Source organism: Anomaloglossus baeobatrachus, chromosome 1, assembly GCF_048569485.1.
Source record: "Anomaloglossus baeobatrachus isolate aAnoBae1 chromosome 1, aAnoBae1.hap1, whole genome shotgun sequence".
In the NCBI taxonomy this organism is placed as follows: Eukaryota; Metazoa; Chordata; class Amphibia; order Anura; family Aromobatidae; genus Anomaloglossus; species Anomaloglossus baeobatrachus.
Window position 1 is genome coordinate 475,753,471 of NC_134353.1, and position 26,496 is coordinate 475,779,966.

At 43.1% G+C, this 26,496-nt stretch overlaps 1 protein-coding gene across 2 annotated transcripts in view; it reads left to right on the forward strand.

Annotated features, from left to right (window-relative positions):
- The window catches only part of USHBP1 (USH1 protein network component harmonin binding protein 1), a 226,944-nt gene that overhangs the window by 148,876 nt on the left and 51,572 nt on the right, over positions 1 to 26,496 (forward strand). For both annotated transcript variants that reach the window (XM_075338208.1, XM_075338214.1), the window contains 5 exons: positions 223 to 350; positions 499 to 639; positions 6,036 to 6,136; positions 9,674 to 9,806; positions 21,299 to 21,557. In XM_075338208.1, coding sequence (XP_075194323.1) covers positions 223 to 350; positions 499 to 639; positions 6,036 to 6,136; positions 9,674 to 9,806; positions 21,299 to 21,557 — 762 coding nt within the window. The remainder of the gene's footprint in view (positions 1 to 222; positions 351 to 498; positions 640 to 6,035; positions 6,137 to 9,673; positions 9,807 to 21,298; positions 21,558 to 26,496) is intronic.

The following is a 26,496-nucleotide window of genomic DNA, read 5'->3' on the forward strand; positions in this document are numbered from 1 at the left end:
ACGCTACTGTGTTCTATGACCATATTTATAGTCTATATGGCAATAATGCAGTTCAAGCTAGCATATGTTTGTGCACATAAATTAGTCTGGCAGGCAGCGCAGGGGGCAAAAGCAAAACTTTTTTAAACAAAATATTATTGTACACTTGAACACACTATGTTTATGATGTCCTCTTTTCCATTTCTGCATGATTGGTATGTGTGTATTTTTTTCCCCTAACAGACTCCTATTCCAAGAATACAAAGTATCATAAAATACATTCAGAGCCTCCCTGGATGCCAGTCTTCAGTCTCATGTCCTCCTGAGATACATCCAAGCAACATGGAGTCTGAGATAAAGTGGTTAAAAGTGTAAGTAGAAAAAGGCTCTTCAGAAAATCAATCCTGTGCATTGTTGCCTTGTCATACTTGGCAGAGCAAGAAATATTACATTACTGTTTTGATCTGTTGGATCCAATGCTATGTTCTATGTGTAATATTGCCATCAATTGTATTTCAGGCACCTTGATCGTGTGAAACAGTTGAATGAACAGCTCACTGTAACCCTACAGGATTGTAAGACTGATTCTGAAAAACTCAGCATGCACCTTGGGAAACTAGAATCTACTTGCACAGCACTGCGAATGGCCCTGCAATCCAGGTAACAGAATATTAACTATTTGAAGTACTACTTGCCAAATTAATATTGAAATATACTGAATAATTCCTTCCAGACTCATGATGTAATAGTACATCCTATGTATGGTTCCCATATATGGAGCAGGCTCAGAAGATGACACCATACCCAGCAGATGTCAGCTGCCCGGGGGGAAAAGAAATGTGTGAAAGAAAATAATTTAGAGAACAAAACTGTGGAAAATAGCAATAAGATATGGAAAACATTCTGAAAATGTAGTATTAGTCACACCTGTTTCTAGAAGCTTCTAGCAGCTTCTGGAAGTCTTTGTAGAACTATATAAACCAGCCAGAGCAAGCGAGGTGCTAAGCGTGCGAGGTCTACAGCAAAGTGCGGGGTTACAGATAAGTGCTTCATAGTTTAAACACAAGAACATAGTTTGAATTTATCCTTATACGTTTCTCATTATTTTCTTTTCATTGTTTTCAACTTTACTGTCTATCCCCATTTAATAGCAGCTCCATGGACAATGCTACAAGGTGTGTATCTTGTCAGATGTATGCATGCCTTGAGCAGCCGTTCGAGGGTGAATATGTCTGCACTCAATGCAAGCATGTTGGAAGCCAAGGTAACTGATCTAAATAAGCAGCTTTCAACACTCAGGGGCATTGCAAACCTGGAGAGGAGTTTAGAGCTCACTGTGCTTTCTCTGGCTGGGGCCAGTGATATGGAGGAGGGTGGAGGTGGGGAAGATCAGGACCCAGAAGTAGGTAGCTGGGTAACAGTTAGAAGAAGAGATAGGGGGAAAAGTGTCAGGGAGCCTAGTCCTGACCTGGCACAACCTAGTAAATATGCCTGTTTGGCTGATATTAGGAATGAAGGGCCAGGACTAGGGTCACTACAGCAGGACGTTGCTCCTAGCAACCAGGAGAACGACTGCTGTAGGAAGGAGGGAAATAGGAGTGCAGCAAAGCCCAGACAGATGTTGGTGGTAGGGGACTCTATAATTAGGCGGACAGACAGGGTCATCTGTCGCCGAGACCGTGAATGCCGAACAGTGTGTTGTCTGCCGGGTGCTCGGGTTCGGCATATTGCGGATCGGATAGACAGATTGCTGGGGGGGCTGGGGAAAACCCAGCGGTCATGGTGCACATTGGTACTAATGACAAAGTTAGAGGCAGGTGGCAGGTCCTTAAAAATGATTACAGGGAACTAGGAGAGAAGCTGAAGTCCAAGACCTCCAAGGTGGTGTTTTCAGAAATACTACCGGTGCCACAAGAGTCACTAGAAAGACAGCGGGAGCTTAGGGAGATAAATACGTGGCTTAGAAATTGGTGCAGGAAGGAAGGGTTCGGGTTCATGGAGAACTGGGCCGACTTCTCAGTTGGCTACAGGCTCTACGGTAGGGACGGGCTGCACCTCAATGGGGAAGGTGCAGCTGTGCTGGGGGAGAAAATGGTCAGACGGATGGAGGAGCTTTTAAACTAGGATCTGGGGGGAGGGAGGGTAGTGGAGCAAATAAAAGAATAGATAGATCAGATAGAGACAGTGAGATGGTAAGGGTCAATGAAGGATTAGGGGGGGATGGGACATGCAAGGAACGTTTGGAGGCTAGGAGTAATAAAGGTGTTAATAGTATTAAATGTCTACTGGCAAATGCAAGAAGTCTTGCAAACAAAATGAATGAATTAGAGACTCTTATGTCAACTATGGATTATGATGTGGTGGGCATTACGGAAACCTGGCTGGATGAAAGCCATGACTGGGTGACAAACATACAGGGTTATACTACATTTAGGAAGGACAGGAAAGGCAAAAAAGGTGGTGGGGTGTGTATATTTATCAAATCTAACCTAAAACCTGTGTTGAATGATGACATTGGGGGGAACTGCAACAATGTGGAGTCAGTATGGGTAAATGTACATGGGGATGGGAATAATGGAAAAATGCTAATTGGAGTTTGCTATAAGCCTCCTAACATACCTGAACAAATAGAGGGTGAAATGCTGGAACAAATTGAAAAGGCAGCTAATAATAATAATCGGGTTCTTATTATGGGGGATTTCAACTATCCAGACATTCAGTGGGACATAGAATCTTCTGGTTCTGCTAAAAGCTGTAAATTCTTATCTACCATTCAAGACAATTTCCTCTCTCAGATGGTAGATGAACCGACCAGGGGAGATAATTTGCTAGATCTGGTCCTGTCAAATAGACCGGATACCATTTCAGACCTACAGATTCAGGAGCACTTGGGCACCAGCGATCATAATATGGTAAGCTTCAAAGTAATATTCAATAGAACATTTCAAAGGGGAAATGCAAAAACCTGGAATTTTAGGAAAGCTGATTTCAACAAATTAAGGGAAGAGCTTAAATGTGTAGATTGGGACAAAGTCATGGTAACTTGGGATACCAAACATAAATGGGGTAAGTTTAAGGATATACTGCTAGAGTCCTGTAAAAAACTTATACCCTCTGGTAATAAAATATCCAGGAATAAAAAGAAACCACTATGGATAAATAAGACTGTACAAAGTATAATAAAACAAAAACAAAGGGTGTTTAAAATCTTTAAGGCTGAGAATACAGAAATAGCATTTCAGGAGTATAAAGATATCAATAGGAAATGCAAAAAAGAAATCAAACAAGCAAAACTAGCTACTGAAACAAAAATCGCCAATGACATTAAAATAAATCCCAAAATCTTTTATAAATACATTAATGCCAAAAGGAAAACAAAGGATAGTATTGGCCCCTTAAAATATAATAACAAGTTAGTTATAGAGGACAAACATAAGACTGAGATATTAAATAGGCATTTCTCATCCGTGTTCACCAAGGAACTGACTGTACCAGGGATCATTCAACAAGAGAAAAATCAAAGGTCACAGCCCGATATAATTAATTTAACACAAGAAGAAGTACGCCTACGTCTAAGTAAACTAAACATTGACAAATCCCCAGGGCCAGATGGCATTCATCCACGAATATTGAGGTAATTGAGCTCCATTATCGACAGACCGCTGTATCTCATCTTTTTAGACTCGCTTGTAACAGGGTTGGTGCCTCAGGATTGGAGGATTGCTGATGTGGTACCGATATTTAAGAAAGGTAAGAGGGTAGATCCAGGCAACTACCGTCCAGTAAGTCTGACATCAGTAGTATGCAAAGTTTTTGAGGGCATTTTAAGGGATGACATGCAAAAATATATTGCAGAAAATAATATAATAACTGACAAACAGCATGGATTCATGAAAGATAAGTTGTGTCTAACCAACCTGTTGGGGTTCTATGAAGGGGTAAGTGCAAATCTGGATATTGGTAATGCAGCTGATGTGATTTATTTGGACTTTGCAAAGGCATTTGATACTGTACCACACAATAGTCTTATATTAAAGCTCCAGAAGCAAGGACTAGGGGAAACTATATGCAGCTGGGTAAGGAATTGGCTAAAAGATAGGAACCAAAGAGTAGTCATAAATGGTACATTCTCTAAATGGGCTGCAGTCAGCAGTGGGGTGCTGCAGGGATCTGAGCTAGGACCAATTCTGTTTAATCTCTTTATTAATGACCTTGTGGATGAGATTGATAGTAAAGTGTCAGTCTTAGCTGATAACACCAAACTATGTAGGATATTAAAAACTGACCTTGATAGTACAATATTACTAAAAGATCTGGATAAGATGTCAGAATGGGCAGATACTTGGCAAATGAGATTTAATGTTGATAAATGTAAAGTAATGCACCTAGGACGGAGTAATCCTATAGCTGCATATACATTAAATGGAAGTAAACTCGGGACTACAGAACAGGAGAAGGACTTGGGTATTCTTATTACAAATAAGCTGAGCAGCACTCAATGTCAAGCAGCAGCTGCAAAAGCAAACAAGATTCTAGGGTGTATAAAAAGAGAGATTAGATCCCGTAATCCTAACGTATTGTTACCCCTCTATAAATCACTTGTAAGGCCACATCTGGAATATGGGAACCAGTTTTGGGCTCCACATTTTAAAAAGGACATTCAGAAGTTAGAGGCAGTTCAAAGGCGGGCAACTAGACTACTACAAGGAATGGAAGGCCTCCCATATGATGACAGGTTGAAAAAGTTAGATATGTTTAGCTTAGAAAAAAGACGTCTCCGAGGAGATCTCATTTATATGTATAAATACATGTGTGGTCAATATAAAGGACTGGCACATGACTTATTTCTTCCAAAGACAATACTAAGGACCAGGGGGCATACACTGCGAGTGGAAGAAAAGCGATTCCGACAGCTAAATAGGAAAGGGTTCTTTACAGTTAGAGCAGTCAGACTGTGGAACGCCCTACCACAAGAGGTAGCAATGGCAGATACTATAACAGCTTTTAAAAAAGGGCTGGATGATTTCCTCAGTACACACAACATTGTTGGTTATAAATGACTTAGTGACTAAATGTAGAACTGGTGGAGGAAGGTTGAACTAGATGGACCTAGGTCTTTTTTCAACCTAAGTAACTATGTAACTAATTCACAAGGCCCAGGAAAAGATTTCATATAATCACAATAGGATCTTAACTCTATCAACACAATTTAAAATGGTTAGAGGTAGGATTACGCTGGATGAGGAATAAATTAAATGGGAACTTGAGTATTATTTTTCAGACGTATACTGCTACGGAACCTATCTAGAGTGGTCAGGGAAGCCAAGGGCTATTGGAAGGTTTGGTTATGAGTCACCATCTCCACCTTCCCTAGATATAGGATTTCCTTACCCTTCCCTGTCTCTGTACGTATAGTTCTTCAACCTACCTAGAGTGACAGCTACGTGTTTGTTTATGGAATGCATTGTTAATGGGTGTTTTTATTGTATTGAAAAAGTAAAAAAAAATCAATAAAAATTACATGTTTGAAAAAAAACAAAAAAAACAAAACATCAACAATAAATATGAAAAAAGTGATTATTCAGTACAAGATTAAAAGGATTGTCTGGTCACTACACATTGATGATCTATCTGTGGGATATGTCATCAATATCAGATCCGCTGCTCAGTTCAAAGTTTAAACATCTGATGGTGGCCGGAGCAAATAAAAGCTGATTTGTAAGTATGCCAGGTGTCGGTGATCTGATATTGATGACCTATGCTATGCTAGGTCAATATGTTGTGACCAGAGAACCCCTTTAATAATATTCCGCATAAATTATATAAAACAAAAATTCCACACATAAGGGGTTTTCTACTCCCATGAGTTATTTAGTGTACAATGCAAAAAAGGGTCAGCATCATTCTATATTTGCATTAAAAAAAAGGTATAGAAATTACGGAATGAGTTATATATAGCAATAAACGGCTCTGAAAAAAGTTAAGTGGTTAATGACTGACTTGTATTTTGCGATTTGGGTCAACAAGCAGTGATTTCTACTTCCTTTCATTTATAGTGAAAAATGTCTGAAGACGTACAGCATGTTGCTAGCTCTTGCGGAAGCAAAGGAGGAAATCATGCTTGGTCAGGTATCATCGGGGGACATTTTGAACTCAGGTACTAATTCAATAATGCTTTTTGCATTTAGTTCTATGTCTATAAGGGTAGGTTCACATGAGCGTTTTTTCTGTCCTAGTGCTGTCCATGAAAAATCGGAAAAACATATTGGCTAATGTTGTTCAATGGGGAAATACAGATGAGTGTTTTTTTTTTTTTTACAGAAAGACTATGAGCATGACAAAAATCACAGCATGCACGTTTCTTCCGTGTTTTGGATTGGCCTTCACCATTCAAGTCTTTGCCTTACCCATTCAAGTATTTGTCTTACCCATTCAAGTCTTTGACTTGCCCATTCAAGTCTTTGCCTTGCCCATTCAAGTCTTTGTGTAACACCCCGGGGTCAAGGGGTTTTCACCCGACACATCGCCGGGCTGAGAGTACAGATCCTCTGCATCGTCACAGGCTGGCCTGGCCCATTTTCGTGACCCCGAGACGTACAGAAAGGAGGGAAGGTGGTGGATGGGAGTAAGGATGGAGAATAGGGGTGGTAGTGACGGTTAGGAAAGTCTTTTTAGATCGTGATGCCACCTGTAGTCTGCGGCCAGGGATGGGCCGCCGCTGCAGGTGCTGCTCTCCGGGGCTGATGGTGTCGCTCCCCACAGGTGGAGTGGGGTTACCCCGGGGAGGATGATGGTTGACGGGGGTCGTGGGAGGCCCCGTTAATGCCGCAGCGATGGTCGCCAGCAAATGATAAGCAGAGACAATGGGTGCAGTTCCAGGTCTTTTACTCACTGATAGTTCAGGCGCTGCCCCAGAGTACCGGTCTTCGCCACGATGGGCTCCAGCCGATCCCGAATCCGTGGAAGGTCAAGTCAGGTGTGTGTTAGCCTATGGGTCCTTCCTCCTTTGATGCGCTAAGTATCGGATCCCCGTGGCGTGAAGCACTTTTGGATTCTGGTGTCAGTAAAGTGTCCAATTCTGTATGCTAATAGTGCGGTTCCAATGTGGGGCCGGTCGAAGACCTCAGTCCCGGATCCTGTATGCTATTTGGCTCCAGACTCACTGGGACAGGTCCGTGACTTTTCTAGCCATTCCCGTGACCCTTGCAGAGTTGGTAGAAAATGTGAAGTATGCCTGCCTTAGGGTTCTGTACCCCGACAGTGCCAGTCATGTGGAAGCAGCAGCCTGCTTCTCCCCAGCAACCGTGTTGAAAACGCCTTGGTCCACAGAGCTGCCTTGCGACACATCCACTCTGCTCTGTGTCTGTAGCTGTTCTCTCCTTTTCTGTAGTTGTGTTGTGTGTTCCATATGTAGCCCCCAGCCGCTGCCACCGGCTGGTTCGCTACTCTCACTAGGTCAACCTGCTCTTCTCACTGTATGCTCCTGACTCCCCCTGGTGGTTACTTCTCCCTTACCCTGAGTCCCGATTACAGTGGATCGGGGAGCCCCTGGTGCGGTGGTGGAACCGGTATCAACCGTCCTTGGACCCGGGATAAGTACTACACCCTAATGGAGGTGCAGTACCCTGTGGCGCCTGAAGTCTCAGGGGCGCCACATTTACCTTGCCCATTCAAGTCTTTGCCTTACCCATTCAAGTCTTTCGGTGTGCAAACAAAAACTGGATTCCATATGGAGCCACCATATACCATCTTATATTTAAGAATACATTGCTATTCTTTGATGTTGGAAACTGTAAATGGTCATGTGAATTTTTAATAACTACTACTGTTATAAAAAGGAATTGCACTTGGATTGCATATGGATTGTATACAGATGACAAAAGAGAGAAACATAGTCTGCTTTTTCTGGATGAAACTCGGCCCATTTTTCATACGCTCATGAGACATAATGTGGCATAATCAACCAATGTAAACACTTATGAGCCTATGGACTTTAACACGAGTTTTCTCATCAGAAAGTACGATGTTCTAAGGCTTAGATACTTTATAAAAAGCATGGTGGTGTAATGCTAGCCAACAGATACAGGTGGATCTCAATAAATTAGAATATCATCAAAAAGTTTATTTAAGTAATTCAATACAAAAAGGGAAACACATATATTATATAGAGTCATTACACACAGAGTGATCTATTTCAAGTGTTTATTTCTGTTAATGTTGATGATTATGGCTTACAGCCAATGAAAACCCAAAAGACATTATCTCAGAAAATTAGATGATATAAGACCAACTGAAAAAAATTATTTTAAACTCACAAATGTTGCCCTACTGAAAAGTAAATACACTCAATACTTGTTTGGGGCTCCTTTTACATGAATTACTGCCTCAATGCGGCGTGGCATGGAGGCAATCACCCTGTGGCACTGCTGAGGTATTATGGAAGCCCAGGTTGCTTTGATAGTAGCCTTCAGCTCGTATGCATTGTTGGGTCTGGTGTCTCTCATCTTCTTCTTGACAATACCCCATAGATTCTCTATGTGGCTTAGGTCAGGCAAGTTTGCTGGCCAATCAAGCACAGTGATATGAAATTTCCATCTCTAAAATGCTTGTTGGCAGAGGGAAGCATGAAGTGCTGTAAAATTTCCTGGTAGACGGCTGCGCTGACTGTGGTCTTGATAACACTCAGTGGACCTACACCAGCAGATAACATGGCTTCCCAAACCATCACTGATTGTGGAATCTTCACACTAGACCTCAAGCAGCTTGGATTATGGCCTCTCCACTCTTCTTCCAGACTCCGGGACCTTGATTTCCAAATGAAATGCAAAATTTACTTTAATCTGAAAACAACACCTTGGACCACTGAGCAACAGTCCAGTTCTTTTACTCCTTGGCCCAGGAAAGACGCTTCTGGCATTGTCTATTGGTCATAAGTTGCTTGACACAAGGAATGCGACAGTTGTAACCCACGTCCTGGATACGTCTGTGTGTGGTGGCTCTTGAAGCACTGACTCCAGCAGCACTTCAGCACTCACTCCTTGTGAATCTCCCCCAAATTTTTAAACTTAAAATTTTTAAACCCCAACTTTCCATTAATATATTTACAATGACCTTTTGGTTCTTACCCTCCTTGTGGAGTGTGTCAATGACTGACTTCTGGACATCTGTCAAGTGAGCAGTCTTCCCCATGATTGTGTAGCCTACTGAACCATACTATGGGACTATTTTAAACGCTTAGGAAGCTTTTGCAAGTGTTTTGTTGTAATTATTCCAATTTTCTGAGATAATGACTTTTAGGTTTTCATTGGCTGTAAGCCGTAATCTTCAACATTAACAGAAATATACTCTTGAAATAGATCCCTCTGTGTGTAATGACTCTATATAATATATGTGTTTCCTTTTTGTACAGAATTGCTGAAATAAATTAACTTTTTGATAAAATTCTAATTTATTGAAATGCACTTGTATAATTGTATGAAACAGTCTTGCAGCTAATAGTTCTGATACAATCTTTAATAGTATTGATTTTAACCCAGTTGTCTATCCTCTGGACCTGCATTACTCCATTCCGTACAACTTTCATGTGACAGCACAACCTAGGCCAATTGCCATTTGTAGTAATATCTTTTTTTTATGTACAGTTTGTACTTGTTTGGAACTGTTGCTTAATATATATTGTATCTTATAAAATAAGGTTGGAGGCTGCTGCCAAAAGACTTGGAGATTAAAACCAAACTGTTCCTGATGGAGGTAAAAAAAATATTTAGAAGAGAAGGGAAGATTTCAGAATTGGAGTCAAGGAAAATGGCTGGGCAAACAATAACCAGGTTAGAAAAAAATATCAGTTGCTCTACTATACTTTAAGATAATATTAACTTTAGGTAATATATTTTATTTTTTTTTTATAAAAGGTTCCTACATTTACACTTGTATGTTTATTTAAAAAAAATCTAATTTTCTCGTGTGCTTCACCGGGGACACAGAAATAATTTGCAATGTGGTGCCACTTGGAGGCTGACTCAAAGAATACATCTTAGAGCAGAGTCATATCGGAAGTGATATGACCCCCAGCTCAGGCTGTGCTGCGAGCATGAGCCGAGTGTAATGCGACTGTGGTCCATTCCTGAGATCGGATCACAGCTGCAGAGGAGAGGGAGGGATTAATCCCACCATCTCCTCCATTGTCAAACTATGTGTATATTGCACTGCATTTGGATAACATCCGATTGCAGTCCGATGTTTCTCTCACACTCATAGACTTGTATGGGTGTGAGTGACAAGACTCACAGACAAAGCAGCTTGCTGCGATTTTTTTACTCAGTCCGTTTAGGGCTGATGAAAAACTCGCAGATCTGAGCCGCAGCATTGTCTAACATGGGGCCGAGTGCAATGCCAGATTTTCTCGCATTTCACTTGTGCGAGTTATACGCTCACGCCCGGGTCCCCTCTATCTATACAGGTACAGTCTTGCACCTTCTATTTAGCTGTGTGTGGCCAGGCACTAGTGTCTGCTGATTCCTTTCAGCACCTCTGGATGCAATTGCTGCCTATAGATCCTTCCTCTCACCTTATTCTCATGCATTATATCTAGCAATTCCACATTTGAGCATGCAGCACTCCTGTGTCATTTGCTTCTTTCATAGATATCCATGGCTTTGATATCTCTTACTCTTATTACCATTTACCAGCCTACTGCCGTTTGCATGTTCATTGGTTATAACATAGTGGTCTCCCTGTGCTATGAGGGTGCCTCTTGTCACAACTTTCAGTGATTAATTTGTTACATATTTGTAGGCATTTTTAATAGATTATATATGTTTTTTTAAACCAAACGTATTTTATTTGTATAACACTGGTTTGCCTACAGTATGTGTCAAGGGTTTTATTGTTATACTGTTCCAATCAACCCAGTGTATTTGTATCCTCTGATTTAAACCGCTTTTTACCCCACTCTTTGGTTCAATAAAGTGTATTTTGCATATGGACGTTTGATCACTTCTACCTTTCTTTTCTCATGTTCTCCCTATGATTTGTCAGTTTATTTTTTGTCCTATGTTAACGGTGCTGAATCAATTATGGATTATTTTTCTATTAATTCCTACATTTACATCTAATTATTAATCTCACAAATTCTTTTGTGTCTCAATTATCTTAAGGCTCTGTGCCCACAGGAGAAAATACCTGCGGATTTTGCTGCGGAAAACCTGCTGATTTTCTAGATTTTTCAGATAAATCCACAGGTTTGCACAAATATAAACACTCCCCATGTTATCCTATGGGATTTGGGGATTGCTGTTTCAATGCTGCGTATTTTGCACCTGGGGAACATGTTGCGGATTTCCCGCAACCGCAAAAAACTGCATGTCAATTATTCCTGCAGATTGTCCTGCGGCTTTCTACTATTTAGATACAGTAGGGAAATCTGCAGGAGCAATGCTCGAATTCCACACTTTTTCACAGGTTTTCCGCAATAATTTTGCATGAAATCCGCAGCTATGGATAACTGCGGATTCCGGGGAGCTGCTGCGTGAACCTGCGGAAATACCTGCAGAAAATTCCACCTCAATTGGGCCGAGTGCAATGCAAGATATTCTCGTATTGCACTCGAGTGAGTTATACACAAGTGTGACTCTGCCTTTAGAAAAAAAATCTGCTCTTCCACAATAGCCCACACCTGGCCATCCAACACCCACCTATTCAGTTTAGCAGTATTTCATCTCCTATGGGAGTACTTGGCAGGTAAGTCTCATTTGAATCATTACCCCTTCAGTCCAGAGACTGTTTTCACCTTCCTGATCAGAGCAAATTTTACAATTCTGACCAGTGTCACTCAATAAGGTAATAACTCTGGAACGCTTCAAGGAATTCCAGTGATTCTCAGATTGTTCTTTTCATGACACATTGTACTTACTTCACTGTAGTGGTACATTTTGTTCAATATAATTTAAATTTGTTTCTGAAAATATCGAAAATTTAACCCAAAAAATCTAAAAATGTCACAATTTTCAAACTTTGAATTGTTATAACTTTAAACCAGATTATTATATTACACAAAATCATTAATAAATAACAGTTGCCACATAACGACTTTAAATAAGCACCATTTTTGAAAAATATGAAGGGAAGTCAGAAGGGTTAAAGATTTATCAGCAATTTCTCATTTTTTTCAACAAAATTTACATAACCAATTTTTTTTAGGGGCAACATCGCATTTGAAATTACTTTGAGGGATGTACAGTATGTGACAGAAAATACCCAAAAGTGACACTATTTTAAAAACTGCACCCCTCAAAGTGCTTCAAACCACATTTAAGAAGTTTATTAACCCTTTAGGTGCTTCACAGGAATTAAAGCAATGTGGAAGGAAAAAATGAAAATTTAACTTTTTCCCACAAAAAAACATTGCTTTAGTCTTAATTGTTTTTCATTTTCAGAAGGAAAACAGGAGAAAGTAGCCCATACATATTTTTGTGAAATTTCTCCTGAGTACAAGGATGCCCCATATGTGGTGGAAAACTACTGCTTGTGCGCATGGCAGGGCTCTAAAGGGAAGAAGCGCTATTTGAATTATGGAACACAAAATTGGCTGGAATAGATAGCCTTTTGCATTAGCAGAGCCCCTGTTATGCCTAAATAGTGGAACCCTGCACAAGTAAACACATTTTGGAAACAGCACCCCTCAAGAAATTAATTAAGAGGTGTGGTAAACTTGTTGAACCACAGGTGCTTCACAGCAATTTATAAGGTTGAGCCATGAAATTGAAAAAATAAATTTTTACCACAAAAATGTTACTTTATCCCCCAATTATTTAATTTCACAAGGGTAACAGGACTGTACAATTTGTTCTGCAGTTTCTCCTGAGTACACCGATACCCCATATGTGTTAGAAAACTACGGTTTTGGTGCACAGCAGGGCTTGGAATGGAAGGAGTGCTATTTAAATTTTGCAGTGCCATTTTGGCTAAAATAGATTCCGTATGTCATGTTTGAAGATCCCCTGACATGCCAAAATAGCAGAAACCCCCCACGAGTGAGCCCATTATAGAAGCTTCACCTCTCAAGGAATTCATCTTGTGATGTATTTTAACCCTCAGGTAATTGACGGATTTGTATAAAATTGGGTTGTGAAAATAAAAAATTACAATTTTTTTTCACTAAAATGTTGGTTTTTGCCCCAAAGTTTTAATTTTCAAAAAGGGTAATAGGAGAAAATGGATGATGATAATTTGTTACACAATTTCCCCTGAGTTCAGCAATACCCTATATGTGGTGAAAAACTAAAGCTCAGGAGAATACGCCCTATTGGAGTTCAGATTTTGCTGGAATGGTTTGGGGCTACCATGTCACATTGAAGGAGCCCCTGACATGCAAGAAAACAAGACCTCCCCTTAAGTGACCCCATTTTACAAACTGCACCCTTCAATGAATTCATCTAAGGGTGAAGTGAACATATTGACACCACAGAAGTGTCACAACATGTTATACAATCAGACAGTGAAGAAAAACTAATTATATTTTTACCATTAAAATATTGTTTTTGCCCCAGATTTCCAATTTTCACAAGGGGAATAGATAAAAAAAAGGCCGCATAATATGTTGCACATTTCACCTAAAAGTGGCAATACCCCACACATGACTGTACAGTACTGTTTGGCGACATGGCAAGGCTAGGGAGGGAAGGTGCGCCATTTGACTTTTGGAAACAAACTTTCTTAGACTGTGTGTGCACATACATGCTGAAAATTCTGCAGCGATTTGTCAGCACATGTGTGCTTCAAATCGCTACACAAACACTGCATAATGAATGCAGTGTTTCAGCAGAATAGATGCCTATTTCATGCGCTATGTCTGCTGCCTCTCCCATAGACAGAGTGGGAGCCGCATCCAAAGCACACAAAATAACTGGACATAATAAGCCTCAGGCAATAACGCGATTTACTTAGATAGCGTATACTCTGTGTTTTGGAAAGCTTGTTATGAACTATACTACAGATATGTCATCTTCGGGTCTTAGATCCTCCTCATTTCCTCACTTCCGCCTATGGCGGCGCCCATACCCTGGATGCCACGTTCTCATACACATCACAAATGGTATGTCTAATTATTCACTTATTGATTGCTGCTGTGGTCCTCTATAAATACTTGCTAAGGTATAATCCTGAGCACACTTTCCCCTGACGAATCTGTCCTCAGCGATACGCGTGGGGCCATCCCACGTTTCCCCATGGGTATTACTATGAGCTCCCTGTCCTGCTTACAGGTTGAATGTATTGTTGCCTTTATGAGGGTGCTGGATTGTTGAGCCATTTACATTTGTTTTGCCTGCTTTATATTGTCTGTGATTAACTAGTGCTGCATTCACTTTTTCATATATTGGGTTCACAATGTTTTTGCATTGGGGCATTTTGCAGTGTATGTTTAGCTAATTCACTGACCCTAGAACTTCCTGCAGGGTTGAGGCTCTGATTATTAGACAGCTCCCCAGCACTTTAATCTCACATCCTTATGGGCAGCAGGACTCCGTTTCAGCAATACGGATCTCACTGATATTGAGACTCATTTATGTGTTGGCAAACATGCATTATATGTATTATTTCAATTGTATACATTTATAGAGGTCTTTCTACTGCATTATCATGTGACAATAGTTACACCTTCTTGTATCTCTTTGCATATTTGCACATGGTCATACCCTTTTGTTGTCATCTATGGAAAACGTGGATTTGATGTTACATGTTTTTAATTGATTTTAATCATTTATTGTGTGTTTTTGGATTGCTAAATAAATATTGTTAATGATCAAGGACCACAGTCATTTTGCTTTATTCTCTGGATTGCGCGTCCATTATGCATGAGCTTTCTTCTCCCCTTGTATGCTGCATTTTTGAACGCACCGATTTGGATCAAAATTTCAGCATCCAAATCGCTGCGTTCAAAAAAGCATCTTGCGCAAGGATTATGCACAATCTTCATAGATTGTGCAAGGGACACAGGACGCACGCATTTACACTGCAGTGCTAGACGCAGCGTAAATGCATGCAATATGCACACGTGCGCACATGCACTTACAATAGTTTGCAGACTCCATTTGCAGAGCCCCTAAGTGCTACTACAGCAGAAACTCCCTCAAGTGACTCCATTTGGAAATTTCATGCCTCTTGAAATTCATCTATGCATGTAGTGACGATTTTGTCTCTGGAAAACCCCTATGGTGTAAAACGCAGTGAATGTTGTAAAATTAAAAATAGTAAAAAAGCCCTTGTAGTGCTTAGTACATTGTAGTACCCGTATATTATGCCCAGATCGTAGGCAAAATGGGGGTGATTTGAACGTTTGTGGGGTTTTTTGTTCATATTTTTCAAAACTTTTTTTAACTTTTTATTATATTTGCAACTTCAAATCCCCTAAGAAGACTAGTAATTGCAGTACCCCCAAGAAGTGAAATGTTGATATGGTGTCGGGCAGCAATAGGCCTCAAGGGTCAAGATTACCAGGCCTTGGTAGAACCGGTGTATTCAGACAGCAGGCCTGGAGTCCTGATAGCCAGAGGGGTAGCAGACGTCCGCAAGGGAAGAGTGCCTGTCCGTGTCCTGAATTGTGGGGAGGAGGAAGCCAAATTGCCCCGGTACGCCACCGTAGCAAAGCTGTACACTGTCAGTAACAATATCATCAAAGCAGTGGAACCCTTGATCCCGTCCGACCAGGCGGAAGATAATGGCCCCAAGAGACAGCTGGAGGACTGGTGCCAAAAATTACATGTGGGCACCGACTCCACCCCCTCACACCAAAAGCATGGGGTTTACCGGGTGGTATAGGAATACGAGCGGGTCTTTAGCAAACACCTCGTAGATTTTGGGCAGGTAAAAGGGGTTAAACATCAAATCCCCACGGGTGACCATCATCCCATTAAAGAGAGATACCGCCCTGTACCCCCAGCATAGTATCAGCGTGCCAAAGAAATGTTACGGGAAATGAAGGAGGCTGGGGTTATCAGAGATAGTTGTAGCCCCTGGGCAGCTCCACTAGTGCTCGTAAAGAAAACAGATGGTACAATGAGAATGTGCGTAGACTACAGACAAATTAACCGCATTACACATAAAGATGCTTATCCACTACCCAGAATAGAAGAGTCACTAACAGCCTTAAAATCAGCTAATTATTTCTCCACCCTGGATCTCACCAGTGGGTATTGGTAGGTTCCCATGGCAGAGGCAGACAAGGAGAAGACTGCATTCACGACACCAATGGGCCTCTGCGAGTTCAATTGTATGCCGTTCGGGCTCTGCAACGCCCCAGGGACATTTCAGAGATTAATGGAGGGCTGCTTGGGCCATCACAACTTTGAAACCATGCTATTGTACCTGGATGACGTCATAGTCTACTCCAAGACCTACGAAGACCACCTGAGGCACTTAGCAGAAGTGTTTCAGTCCTTGTCGGAGTATGGCCTGAAGATAAAGCCATCCAAATGTCACCTCTTGAAACCAAAGGTACAGTACTTGGCTCATGTGGTCAGCGCAGAAGGTGTGGCACCTGATCTGGAGAAAGTCACAGTAATCAAGGACTGGCCAAGACCCACCACGGTAAAGGAGGTGCGGCAGTTCCTTGGGCTGGTTGGCTACTACCGAAGGTTCATTGATGGTTTCACAAAGATAGCAGCACCTCTTCAAGATCTCCTGGTGGGCCAGCCAAAGAAGGCTAAGAAGCAAAGCCCTCCATTTGAATGGAACAGCCAAATAGAAACATCTTTTGTCCGGCTGAAAGGGCCTCTTACGGGAGAAGAAATTCTGGCCTACCCTGACTACAGCCAGCCGTTTGTACTGTATACAGACGCCAGCAACGTGGGACTGGGAGCAGTTCTGTCCCAGGTGCAGGGAGGCAAAGAGAAGGTGATAGCTTACGCCAGTAGGAAGCTTCGTCCCACAGAAAGGAATCCATAAAACTACAGTTCCTTCAAGCTGGAATTCCTCGCTATTGTTCGGGCAGTGACTGAACGCTTCAAGCACTATCTGGCGTCGGCCAAGTTCACCATCTTCACGGACAACAATCCATTGACACATCTGGCAACAGCCAAGCTAGGTGCGTTGGAGCAGCGATGGATGGCCCGGCTGTCTAACTTTGACTTTACCATCAAGTACCGGGCTGGCAAGAAGAATAACAATGCTGATGCGCTGTCCAGAATGCCTCACTTACCCGGGTCTGGAGAAGACCTGGATGAACTCGAAGAGATAGAGTTACCGGCTTTCCATCACCAAGGTGTTTCCCAGTGTGAGCATGCTGTAGGAGAGAAGCGCTTGAGCCAGCATGAGGTCTCGGTCAACCCATTACTCCACCATAATTGGGAAGAGACACAGAACGGTGACCCGGCCGTGCTATTGGTCAAAGAAAAGCTAGCACAAGATGAGACCCATCTCGGTCCAGACGCTCCACTAGAAGCCCAGCAGCTGTGGAAGGAGAGGGGACGGCTGTTCACCTACCAAGGCAAGCTATGCAAGAGATATGTCAACTGGCGAACGAATGAACTCGTCTGGCAGATAGTGGTCCCACAGAGGGATGCTCCAATGGTCCTAGCAGCTTACCATGATAAAGCAGGACACTTCGGGTGGAAAAAGTTGGAGACCCTACTCCGTGATCGTTTCTACTAGGTGCACATGAGAAAGACAGTCGAGAAGTGGTGCCGAGACTGTGGTCCATGTAACCTGAGGTGGAAGGATGATGCCAGCCAGAGGTCTCCCCTACAGCCAATTGTCACGAAGCAGCCCCTGGAGTTGGTGGCCCTGGACCACATGAAGTTAACACCAAGCCGGTCAGGCTATGTGTACGCCCTCACCATTGTGGACCATTACTCTCGTTTCCTGGTAGTAGTGCCTGTGAAAGACCAGACAGCCAGAACAGCAGCTAGAGCATTTCAGGCATACTTTTGTCAACCTCACGGTTATCCGGAAAGGGTACTGACTGATCAAGGTCCTGCATTCGAGGCAGAAGTGTTCCAAGAGTTCTGTAACATGTACGGCTGTAAGAAAATCAGAACAACACCGTACCACCCCTAAACCAATGGATTGTGCGAGAAGATGAACCATGTGGTTATTGATATGCTCAAGACTCTACCTTTTGGAAGAAAGAAACCAATGGGCAGAGAAGTTACCAGATCTGGTAGACCTTTATAACCATATCCCAGTAAACTCGACCAACTGCAGCCCTGCTTACTTGATGCGCGTAAGACCTGGCAAGTTACCTGTAGGCTTTGAGATGGGAACTGTGTCACCTGAAGCGGTTCAAGAGATAGAAGATTGGGATACAGAGCGACAACAGCAGTACCGCAAAGTCCAGGAATGCGTAGAAATGAGCCTGTCCCAAGCAAGAACGAGGCAAGAACAGAACTACAATCAAACAGCCCCAGCAACTCCCTTAACGCCTGGAGAACAGGTCCTCAAGAAGAAGTGGAGAACGTACAAACTAGATGATCAGTGGGAGAATGAACCCTACACCATTATTCCCTCCAATTTTGATAACAGTAAAGTGTGTCTCATAAGCAAAGATGAAGGAAAGACCCATCAAGCAGTTTCTAGAGACCGCCTGAAAGTGTGCCCTGAACGGTGCAAAATCCAAAAAGAAGTAGAAGAAGTACAAGAAAGTCCCCAAATTCAAGAAAAAGAGGAAGAGATGATCCAAACAATCCTTGGAAAATTCCCCAAAACTTAGACCCGAATAAATAATGCTATAGTAGTACCAGTCTTGACGTTCCCGCAGTTGGTCGAGCCAGAAACAGAAGAGGTTCCAGATCCACCTAAGGAACTGTCCGCCAGAACACAAGATGACACGCCAGCAGTGGAACAGGAGAATCAACCCCATGTCAGTGGTGAACCTGTCGTACCCTTGGCGACTCTCAGACCACATAGGCAATCATCACGCATCCCTATTAGGGTTAGGCCTACCCGTAGTGCTGAGGTAGCAGACGCTCCAAATAGTCAGGGACAAACACCAGAGCTACGCAGGTCCCAACGTAGTACTCGGGGACGGCCCCCTCCAAGGTATAGAGAGTAAAAAGAAAGAGTACCTATTAGTATGTAAATAGTTATTTAAAATGTCTGTAATGTTGTGTATAAAATGGTTTTTTTTTATTTAAATGATTGAGTAAATGGACAATTGGGCCACTGGACTATGGGTGGCCAACACTCTAATTGTACATAGTTAGCACCAGTGTGCTCAACACCCCTGAAGAAAAACCCGTCCGGCGTGCATAGAGTGGGGTCATCAATGCTCTGACGCATGCCCAGAAACTACGTTGGGGGTTTTATCGTGGCGGGTCCCCCATGGAGCAGTGTAATGGACACCTGGCAGGGAGCCACACTGGACTCTTATAGTTGTTTAAGGTTGTAACATGTTATGTCTTGTTTTGTTTTCTTCAGTCCGGGAGAACTGAGTTTAACTAAGGGGGAGTGTGGCACCCCAGGACCTGGTCGCCACAACAGCATTGCCCCTCCAAGGGTGATGCTGAGTCTGGAGGTAATTGGGGGAATCATTGGCCAGTAAGTTCAACATCCAACGCAGTTTCTCCCTCAGGCCAGCAGGGGGAGCTCTGAACCTGGAGTTCCAGGGAGCATTCCTTAAGTCTGACCTGAGGGAGGAGTTAGTGTTCAGTCTGGAGAGAGAAAGCAGAGAGAGCAGACGCAGAGTAGTGCTGTCCTGCGGACTGGGGCCTGGAGCTGGAGTAGCTTGGCCCAGTGAAGCAGGAGGAGCAGAGAGGCACAGAAGAGACTCGGACATCGGAGTCTGTGGTTGCCAGGGTGTAAAATCCTTCCCTGGTAGCCGAATCCGGAGGGCAGGAGAGCTGCAAGCCCCCTGGCCCAGAAGCAATCTGAAGGTACAGCTGCATCCCAAGGGCCCGGTGTGGACTCCAGCAGAGAAGCACCCGAGAGGGCTTGCGCAGCCTACCACACAGAAAAAGGGACGAACCACCAGTCCCATCAGCAAGAGGGCCATTGCCAATCCAGAGAGCAGGGTCCTATAACAATAAGGAAAGAACAGGAGTAGGCCTCATACTCATCTGGCCAAAAAGATACCTCAGTTACTTCCAGGCCGGCCGGAGCCCTCTACCACCTGTAACGGTCTCCCAGGACTAACCGTTTGCAAAGTAAAAGAGGAGAAGGAAAAGAGACTGTTGTTTGTGTCCGGTCCTTTCACCGCCTGTCGGCCCTGCACTACACCTTACACCATAGACTCTCACGAGCACCAACAGTGTCCCCGGGGCACCGCTCCACCTGTGGGGAGCAATACCACCATTGCTGCCATTCCATCACCCCAGAGGCCTCAGACAGCAGCGGTGGCTTAATAGCCGCAAACCACAGGTGGCGTCACGACAAATATACACTTTAATTGACACCCACCAGGGTCACGGAGTTGGGCTCCGCCACCACTGACGACCCCCGGACTAGTCCGGCCCGGCACCAGGTGTCCCATAGCCCTGGGGTGGGTGAGTCATTGGGAACTGCAGAGCCGTGCATGAATCATGACATATACCTTTCTCAAGAGAATCCTCTTCTATCTGAATTCTCAATGATGGTTGGCAGGACGAATGAGTCTGCAGTTTGGAAGGCTTCAAACCTATCTGATTGGATTGGTTTAATTAAGATTAAGAAACAAGTGCTTTAGATATGTTGCTTTTACCATGTAATTTAGAAGGCCTCCTTTCCATAGTTGAAAAACCTAATGGCATTGCTGCTATGGTGATATCTTCCTTTTTAAGTTTTACATTTTGGTCTTATGCCATGTTGACACCTAATGGCCAGGTTCCTGCCCTGGCTATCTTTGTCCAACGGAACCTGACTTTTTGGCCATAAGTTTGGACTGCCATTATGGTAGGGTGAATCAGGGCCACCGTGTTAGTCTCGTTGGATCTGAGAGACCTCAAACTTGTCTCGGACGCACTTCAGTTCTCTCCTTTTGAGCCAATCAGATATCTCTCCAATCTGGCTTTATGGTAGAATTATTTTTTTTTCCTCTCTGCAATCTTTTCCATAAAGTAAGGGTGGTTATCCCTTGTCTCTCTCCTTGTGTTGTGGTCTTGTGTTCGACTCCTTCCTTTCTCCCTAACAGGTTCTCTGCCTTCCACCTTATTAAGGGGATTGCTCTCTTTCCTTTAAGTTTTGTTGTCTTTCATTTATAAAGCCAAAAAACCTCACTTTTGATGTAATGTCTGCTCCCTTAGTAAAACTATACATACACCTAAAACACGTAAAAGGTAATGTGCGGACTTCTATAAAGATAGTGAGTAACAAAAATCCTCTTATATCTGATTTTATGTGAATTTTTTTACAGCCCTTATGCCCCCTGGCTCAGTGAAGAAGAAGAGCAGATGCTGAAGGATTACATTCAGTCACTAAAGTGGGACCTATCTTCCATTACGGTATCAGACCACTTCCTACCTGGTACATCACATGCAAAGGAAGTAACTCAGTGTGCTGAAGTGATCAAAGCTAAAGTGGACAGTACCATTAAAAATTCAACAGAACCTTCATCATGTCTCTCAGAGAAACCTGCTAGAGCTCAAATTATGCAGGATCTGATGTATAGTAAGGTAATGCTAAACTTTCCTTATTGGAGAAGATTTATAAATGATCAAGTTTATATAAATGGATGGTGAAGCTGCACAAGGGCACATGTGGAGTTCCACAGGATGATGATCTATACCAATCTATATAACATTTCTGTCTATAGGCTGAGGTGCCTTTATTTAAAGTGGTCGTCCAAAGATTAGATCATCAATGGTAGATTAGTGCTGTCTGACCCCCTGTGTCTCCACCAATTAGATGTTTTTTGTTTCTACTGCAGCCTGATGTAAACACTTTGAAAGGAGCTGCTAAACACTGCTCCATTCAAAGTCTAAAGGTCCAGTCACACTAAGCAACTTACCAGCGATCCCAACAACGATAGGGATCGCTGGTAAGTTGCTAGGAGGTTGCTGGTGAGATGTCACACTGCGACGCTCCAGCGATCCCACCAGCAACCTGACCTGGCAGGGATCGCTGGAGCGTGGCTACACAAGTTGCTGGTGAGCTCACCAGCAACCAGTGACCAGCCACACGTGCACAGAGCAGGGAGCAGCGCACACTGAGCGCTGGCTCCCTGCTCTCCTAGTTACAGCACACATGGGGTTAATTACCTGATGTGTGCTGCAGCTAAATGTGCACAGAGCAGGGAGCAGCGCACACTGCTTAGCGCTGGCTCCTTGCTCTCCTAGCTACAGCACACATCGGGTTAATTAACCCGATGTGTCCTGCAGCTACATGTTTACAGAGCAGGAGCCGGCACTGACAGTGAGAGCGGCGGAGGCTGGTATCAAAGGTAAATATCGGGTAACCAAGGACAGGGCTTCTTGGTTACCCGATGTTTACATTGGTTACCAGCCTCTGCAGAAGCCGGCTCCTGCTGCCTGCACATTTAGTTGTTGCTGTCTCGCTGTCACACACAGCGATCTGTGCTTCACAGCAGGACAGCAACAACTAAAAAATGGCCCAGGACATTCAGCAACAACCAACGACCTCACATCAGGGGCCAGGTTGTTGCTGGATGTCACACACAGCAACATCGCTAGCAACGTCACAAAAGTTGTTCGTTAGCAGCGATGTTGCTAGCGATGTTGCTTAGTGTGACGGGGCCTTTAAGCTGGGTTTACACACTGCAACATCGCAAAGGACATCGCTGTAACGTCACCGGTTTTGTGACGTAACAGCGACCTCCCTAAGTCTCTGCTAAGTCGCTGGTGAGCTGTCAAACAGGCAAACCTGGCCAACAACTCAACAGCGATCCGGACCTGCAGAGCGACCTAGCAAGTCATTGGGGACGTTGATAAGCAGCCTTTTGAAAGGGAAGTTGCTAACAAAGTCTCTGCAAAGTCTTTCACACACTGAAACTTTCCAGCGATGCTTGCTGCACAGCGGGAAACAAAGGACCTAGGAATGGTCCTGAACGATTTGTAACGATTACAACTTCACAGCAGGGGCCGGGTCGCTGATATGATTCACACACTGCAACATCGCAAACAACATCGCTATTGCGTCACAAAACCGGTGACGTTACAGCGATGTCGTTTGAGATGTTGCAGTGTGTAAACCCAGCTTAACAGCCGTTACCAGCTAGTCCTTCACGGTGCCTGTTCGTTTGAATTGAAGCCGTTCTGCAGTAGTTGGAAACAGCCACTACAATTTGAATGGAGCAACGATTACCAGCATCTCCTTTCAAAATGGTTACATACAGTCGCTACTTGAGCAAAAAATTAGGTAATCGTTGGAGGCAACATGAGTCCCACTGTTCTGCTAGAGATGATCTATCATGCAGATAGGTCATCAAATACTTATCCCGTACATCCCCTTTGATACTGTGAAAGGTATTTTTCAATGCCTAGCAAGGTCAGGCACATGCCAGCTTTGCATTAACAGTATCTCCTAAACAGAATACACTTACTGGTTGTGGCCAGTTTGGAACCTAACTTAGCAGAATTAATTACAAGTAAAATATATCTTTGTACTGTGTTAGTAAAGATGCGGTACATTCTGGTTCCAGAATTAATTAGTACCTATTATATTAGTATAGAGATATAACAGAGATTCTAGATCTCCTTTTCAAATTTCAAGCAGCATAAGCATCCCATTGCTATCTTCTGTTAATAATTACCTCTTATTTTTTCATCTTCGTTCTTTCCAATTTCTTAAATAATATGAACAACTTGAAACAGTTCATATACCTTAGTCCTTATAGAGATATGATCTCTGCAACACATGGTATCTGGCGTTCAATACACCGTACTGACTGAAAAATAGAAACTTCACTGATATTTAGCAGCTACTGACCACAACAAAGATGCAGTACAACCTTCAGTTCTTACACAACAGCTTCCCAGCATAACTATGACCAAGAAATGTTTCTAGGAGACATGTTCCCTTTCTCAAGTGTCAAAAAATTGAGTCTACTCTATTTAAGATGGTGAAATGAGTATTGAACACGTCACCAAGGAAGGGCTTTTATACGTGACGGTGATGGAGAGAAGGACCCCTATAGGGATGTTAGGGAGCGTAGGGTAGAGACTCAGATGAGTTGTAGGAGGTGTTCCCTCTTCATATGCCAGGGCCCTTATTCTATACCATTACCGTTGCTATCCTTGTGTGGCACTGCATGCTGAGCATCAGTACGCTCTGGTGTGATAACAATTTTCTAAGTAAATATATTTCTAAAGGTGCCATTGACAAGAATTTCTCACCAGTTGTTGGTAACAATCTGTCCAATCCACACAAGGAAAGAAATCAAATCATAGATGTCCATAAATTAAGTTACACTAATGAGCAAAAGATTAGCAATGTTTTGAACTTGTCAAAGTCTTCTCTTTTTAAGATTAGTGACAGGTTCATGTCGGCCTCTCATTTATCATCTCAGGCCATTCACATTAAACGTGTGTTTTTCTTTTGCCAGTTGCTAGCAGCAAGCTCATTAACTCTACCAAGGTATTTTTTTCTTATGACCATTTCTGGTCTGGATAAAAACCCTCTGCTCCCAGCAGACAGTGCCGGTTATTCAGTTCAGTCTGGTGCTAGGCCGGGAGCTATGAGGACATTTTTTTGCTGCTGCTGTCTGCTGTAGCGTGTGCAAGTAGCCAGTTTTCTTATTTTCTCCTTTCCTTTGTTAATGGAGATCCCCAGTCCTGGGCTTTCTTTCTAACGACTGATTCTGAGATGTTACTGTCAGTAGATGAATTTTTGCGGCTCTGGCCCTAGTCTATGGTGAACCTGATGACACCTCCCTGGCAGTGTCCCAGCTCCACAATTTCCAGCAGGGGACGCGGCTGGCAGAAAAGTACTGTTCAGAGTTTCGGCGATGGGCTACAGACACCCTATAGAATGATCCGGCTCTCAGGAGTGACTTCATCCAAGGGTTTGAATTGAGAAGCAGCCATGAAGAAGACTTCCCAAGAATAGAGAAACAGGATCATCCAGCTTATTAATAGTGGTTTTTAGGCCAAGAAAATTGCCAAACTGTATCATGCGAGTGCCATGACAGTTGGAAGAATATCAAATGAAGTCTATCCAACCATTCAAAAGCCAACAGGTGAATGTCCAGGCAAAATATCGGTGTCAACAAGTAGGCTCATCACAAGGTCAATCAGTTCTGGCATGACAAACACGTCAGTGAAGGTGGCTTGTATGCTTTGTAATAGTGAGACCAGAGACATCCATTCAAGCACCGTGCAATGCACATTACACTCGTCTGGAATGGTGTCCCAAAAAAAGGTGACTATGTCTCAACTTCAGTATTGTCACAAGAAAGCTCTGTTCGGTGCAAATGTGTCCAGAAGAAACAAGGGAAAAAGAGGCTATCACATCGAGAAATTGAAGGAACTGTTGAGTTCAATGGAGGAAGCAAAAATATTGGATACTGGATACATTGGTGGTCTCAATGCTGAGTTATATATGAGTATCCTACAAATCGAGTTACTTCATAGAAAAGTACTGTGGTTATGGGAAGGACGACAGCAGAACAACAACCTGAAGCATATGTTAAGATTGGCAAAGGAGTAAAGGAACGCTATTTTAATTTTGTAGCATAAAATGGTCTGGGATAGATAAATGTTTGGTGAGCACATTGAGCCTCCAGGTAATTCACAGAATTTTATCATGTTGAGCCGTGAAAAGAAAAAAATCAAATTTTTCCCACAAAAATGTTGGGTTAGTGGTATGCAAAACGGAAAAAAACAGTATAGCTCCTAAGATTTTCTTTCTGCTGGTACAGTACTGTAGGATCTTAAGTGCAAGGTGAGTAATTCTCATAATGGTGGTGCTTAACCTTCTGCAAAATCCAGCAAATCAAATACAGTCAATAAAGGAGAAAAAACAGGGGGCACTCACCAAAGTAGAAAACAATCCTTTATTTCTTCATACAGAAGTCAGGGCGTGTACATGTTGCAGGGAGGTGTGGAGACCAAGTGGACGACGGCCATTTGGCGCCTCGTAATGCTTCAACAGGTACTTATGCCTGCTTTACACGCTTCAATAAATCTTTCAATCCATCGTCGGGGTCAAGTTGTAAGTGACGCACATCCTGCATCGTTCGTGACGTATTTGCGTGTGACACCTAAGTGCAATCAAGATTGAACGAAAATACGGTGATCGCATACACGTTGTTTATTCCTCATACATTGGACGTTTTGTTGTATGAACCTAGTCAATTGAAACGTGTGACATCCCTCATACGATTGTGATGTCTGAGGCTATGTGCGCAGGTGTGCGCTCTGCACCGCAGCTTAGAAAAGGTCTGCTTCAGAGCGCAGCTGAAAAGCTGCGTTCTGAAGTGCCTCACAATGTCTGTCATTCACTAATCTCTGTCAGTCGGTCACTATCTCTGTCCCTCTCTCTCTGTCCATGTCAGTCTATCCCTCTTACCCCCTCTCTCATACTCACCGATCTCCGATCCCCGGCCCGGCGCTGCACGGCATTCACACTGCTGCGGCGGCTTTTACTATTTTGAAA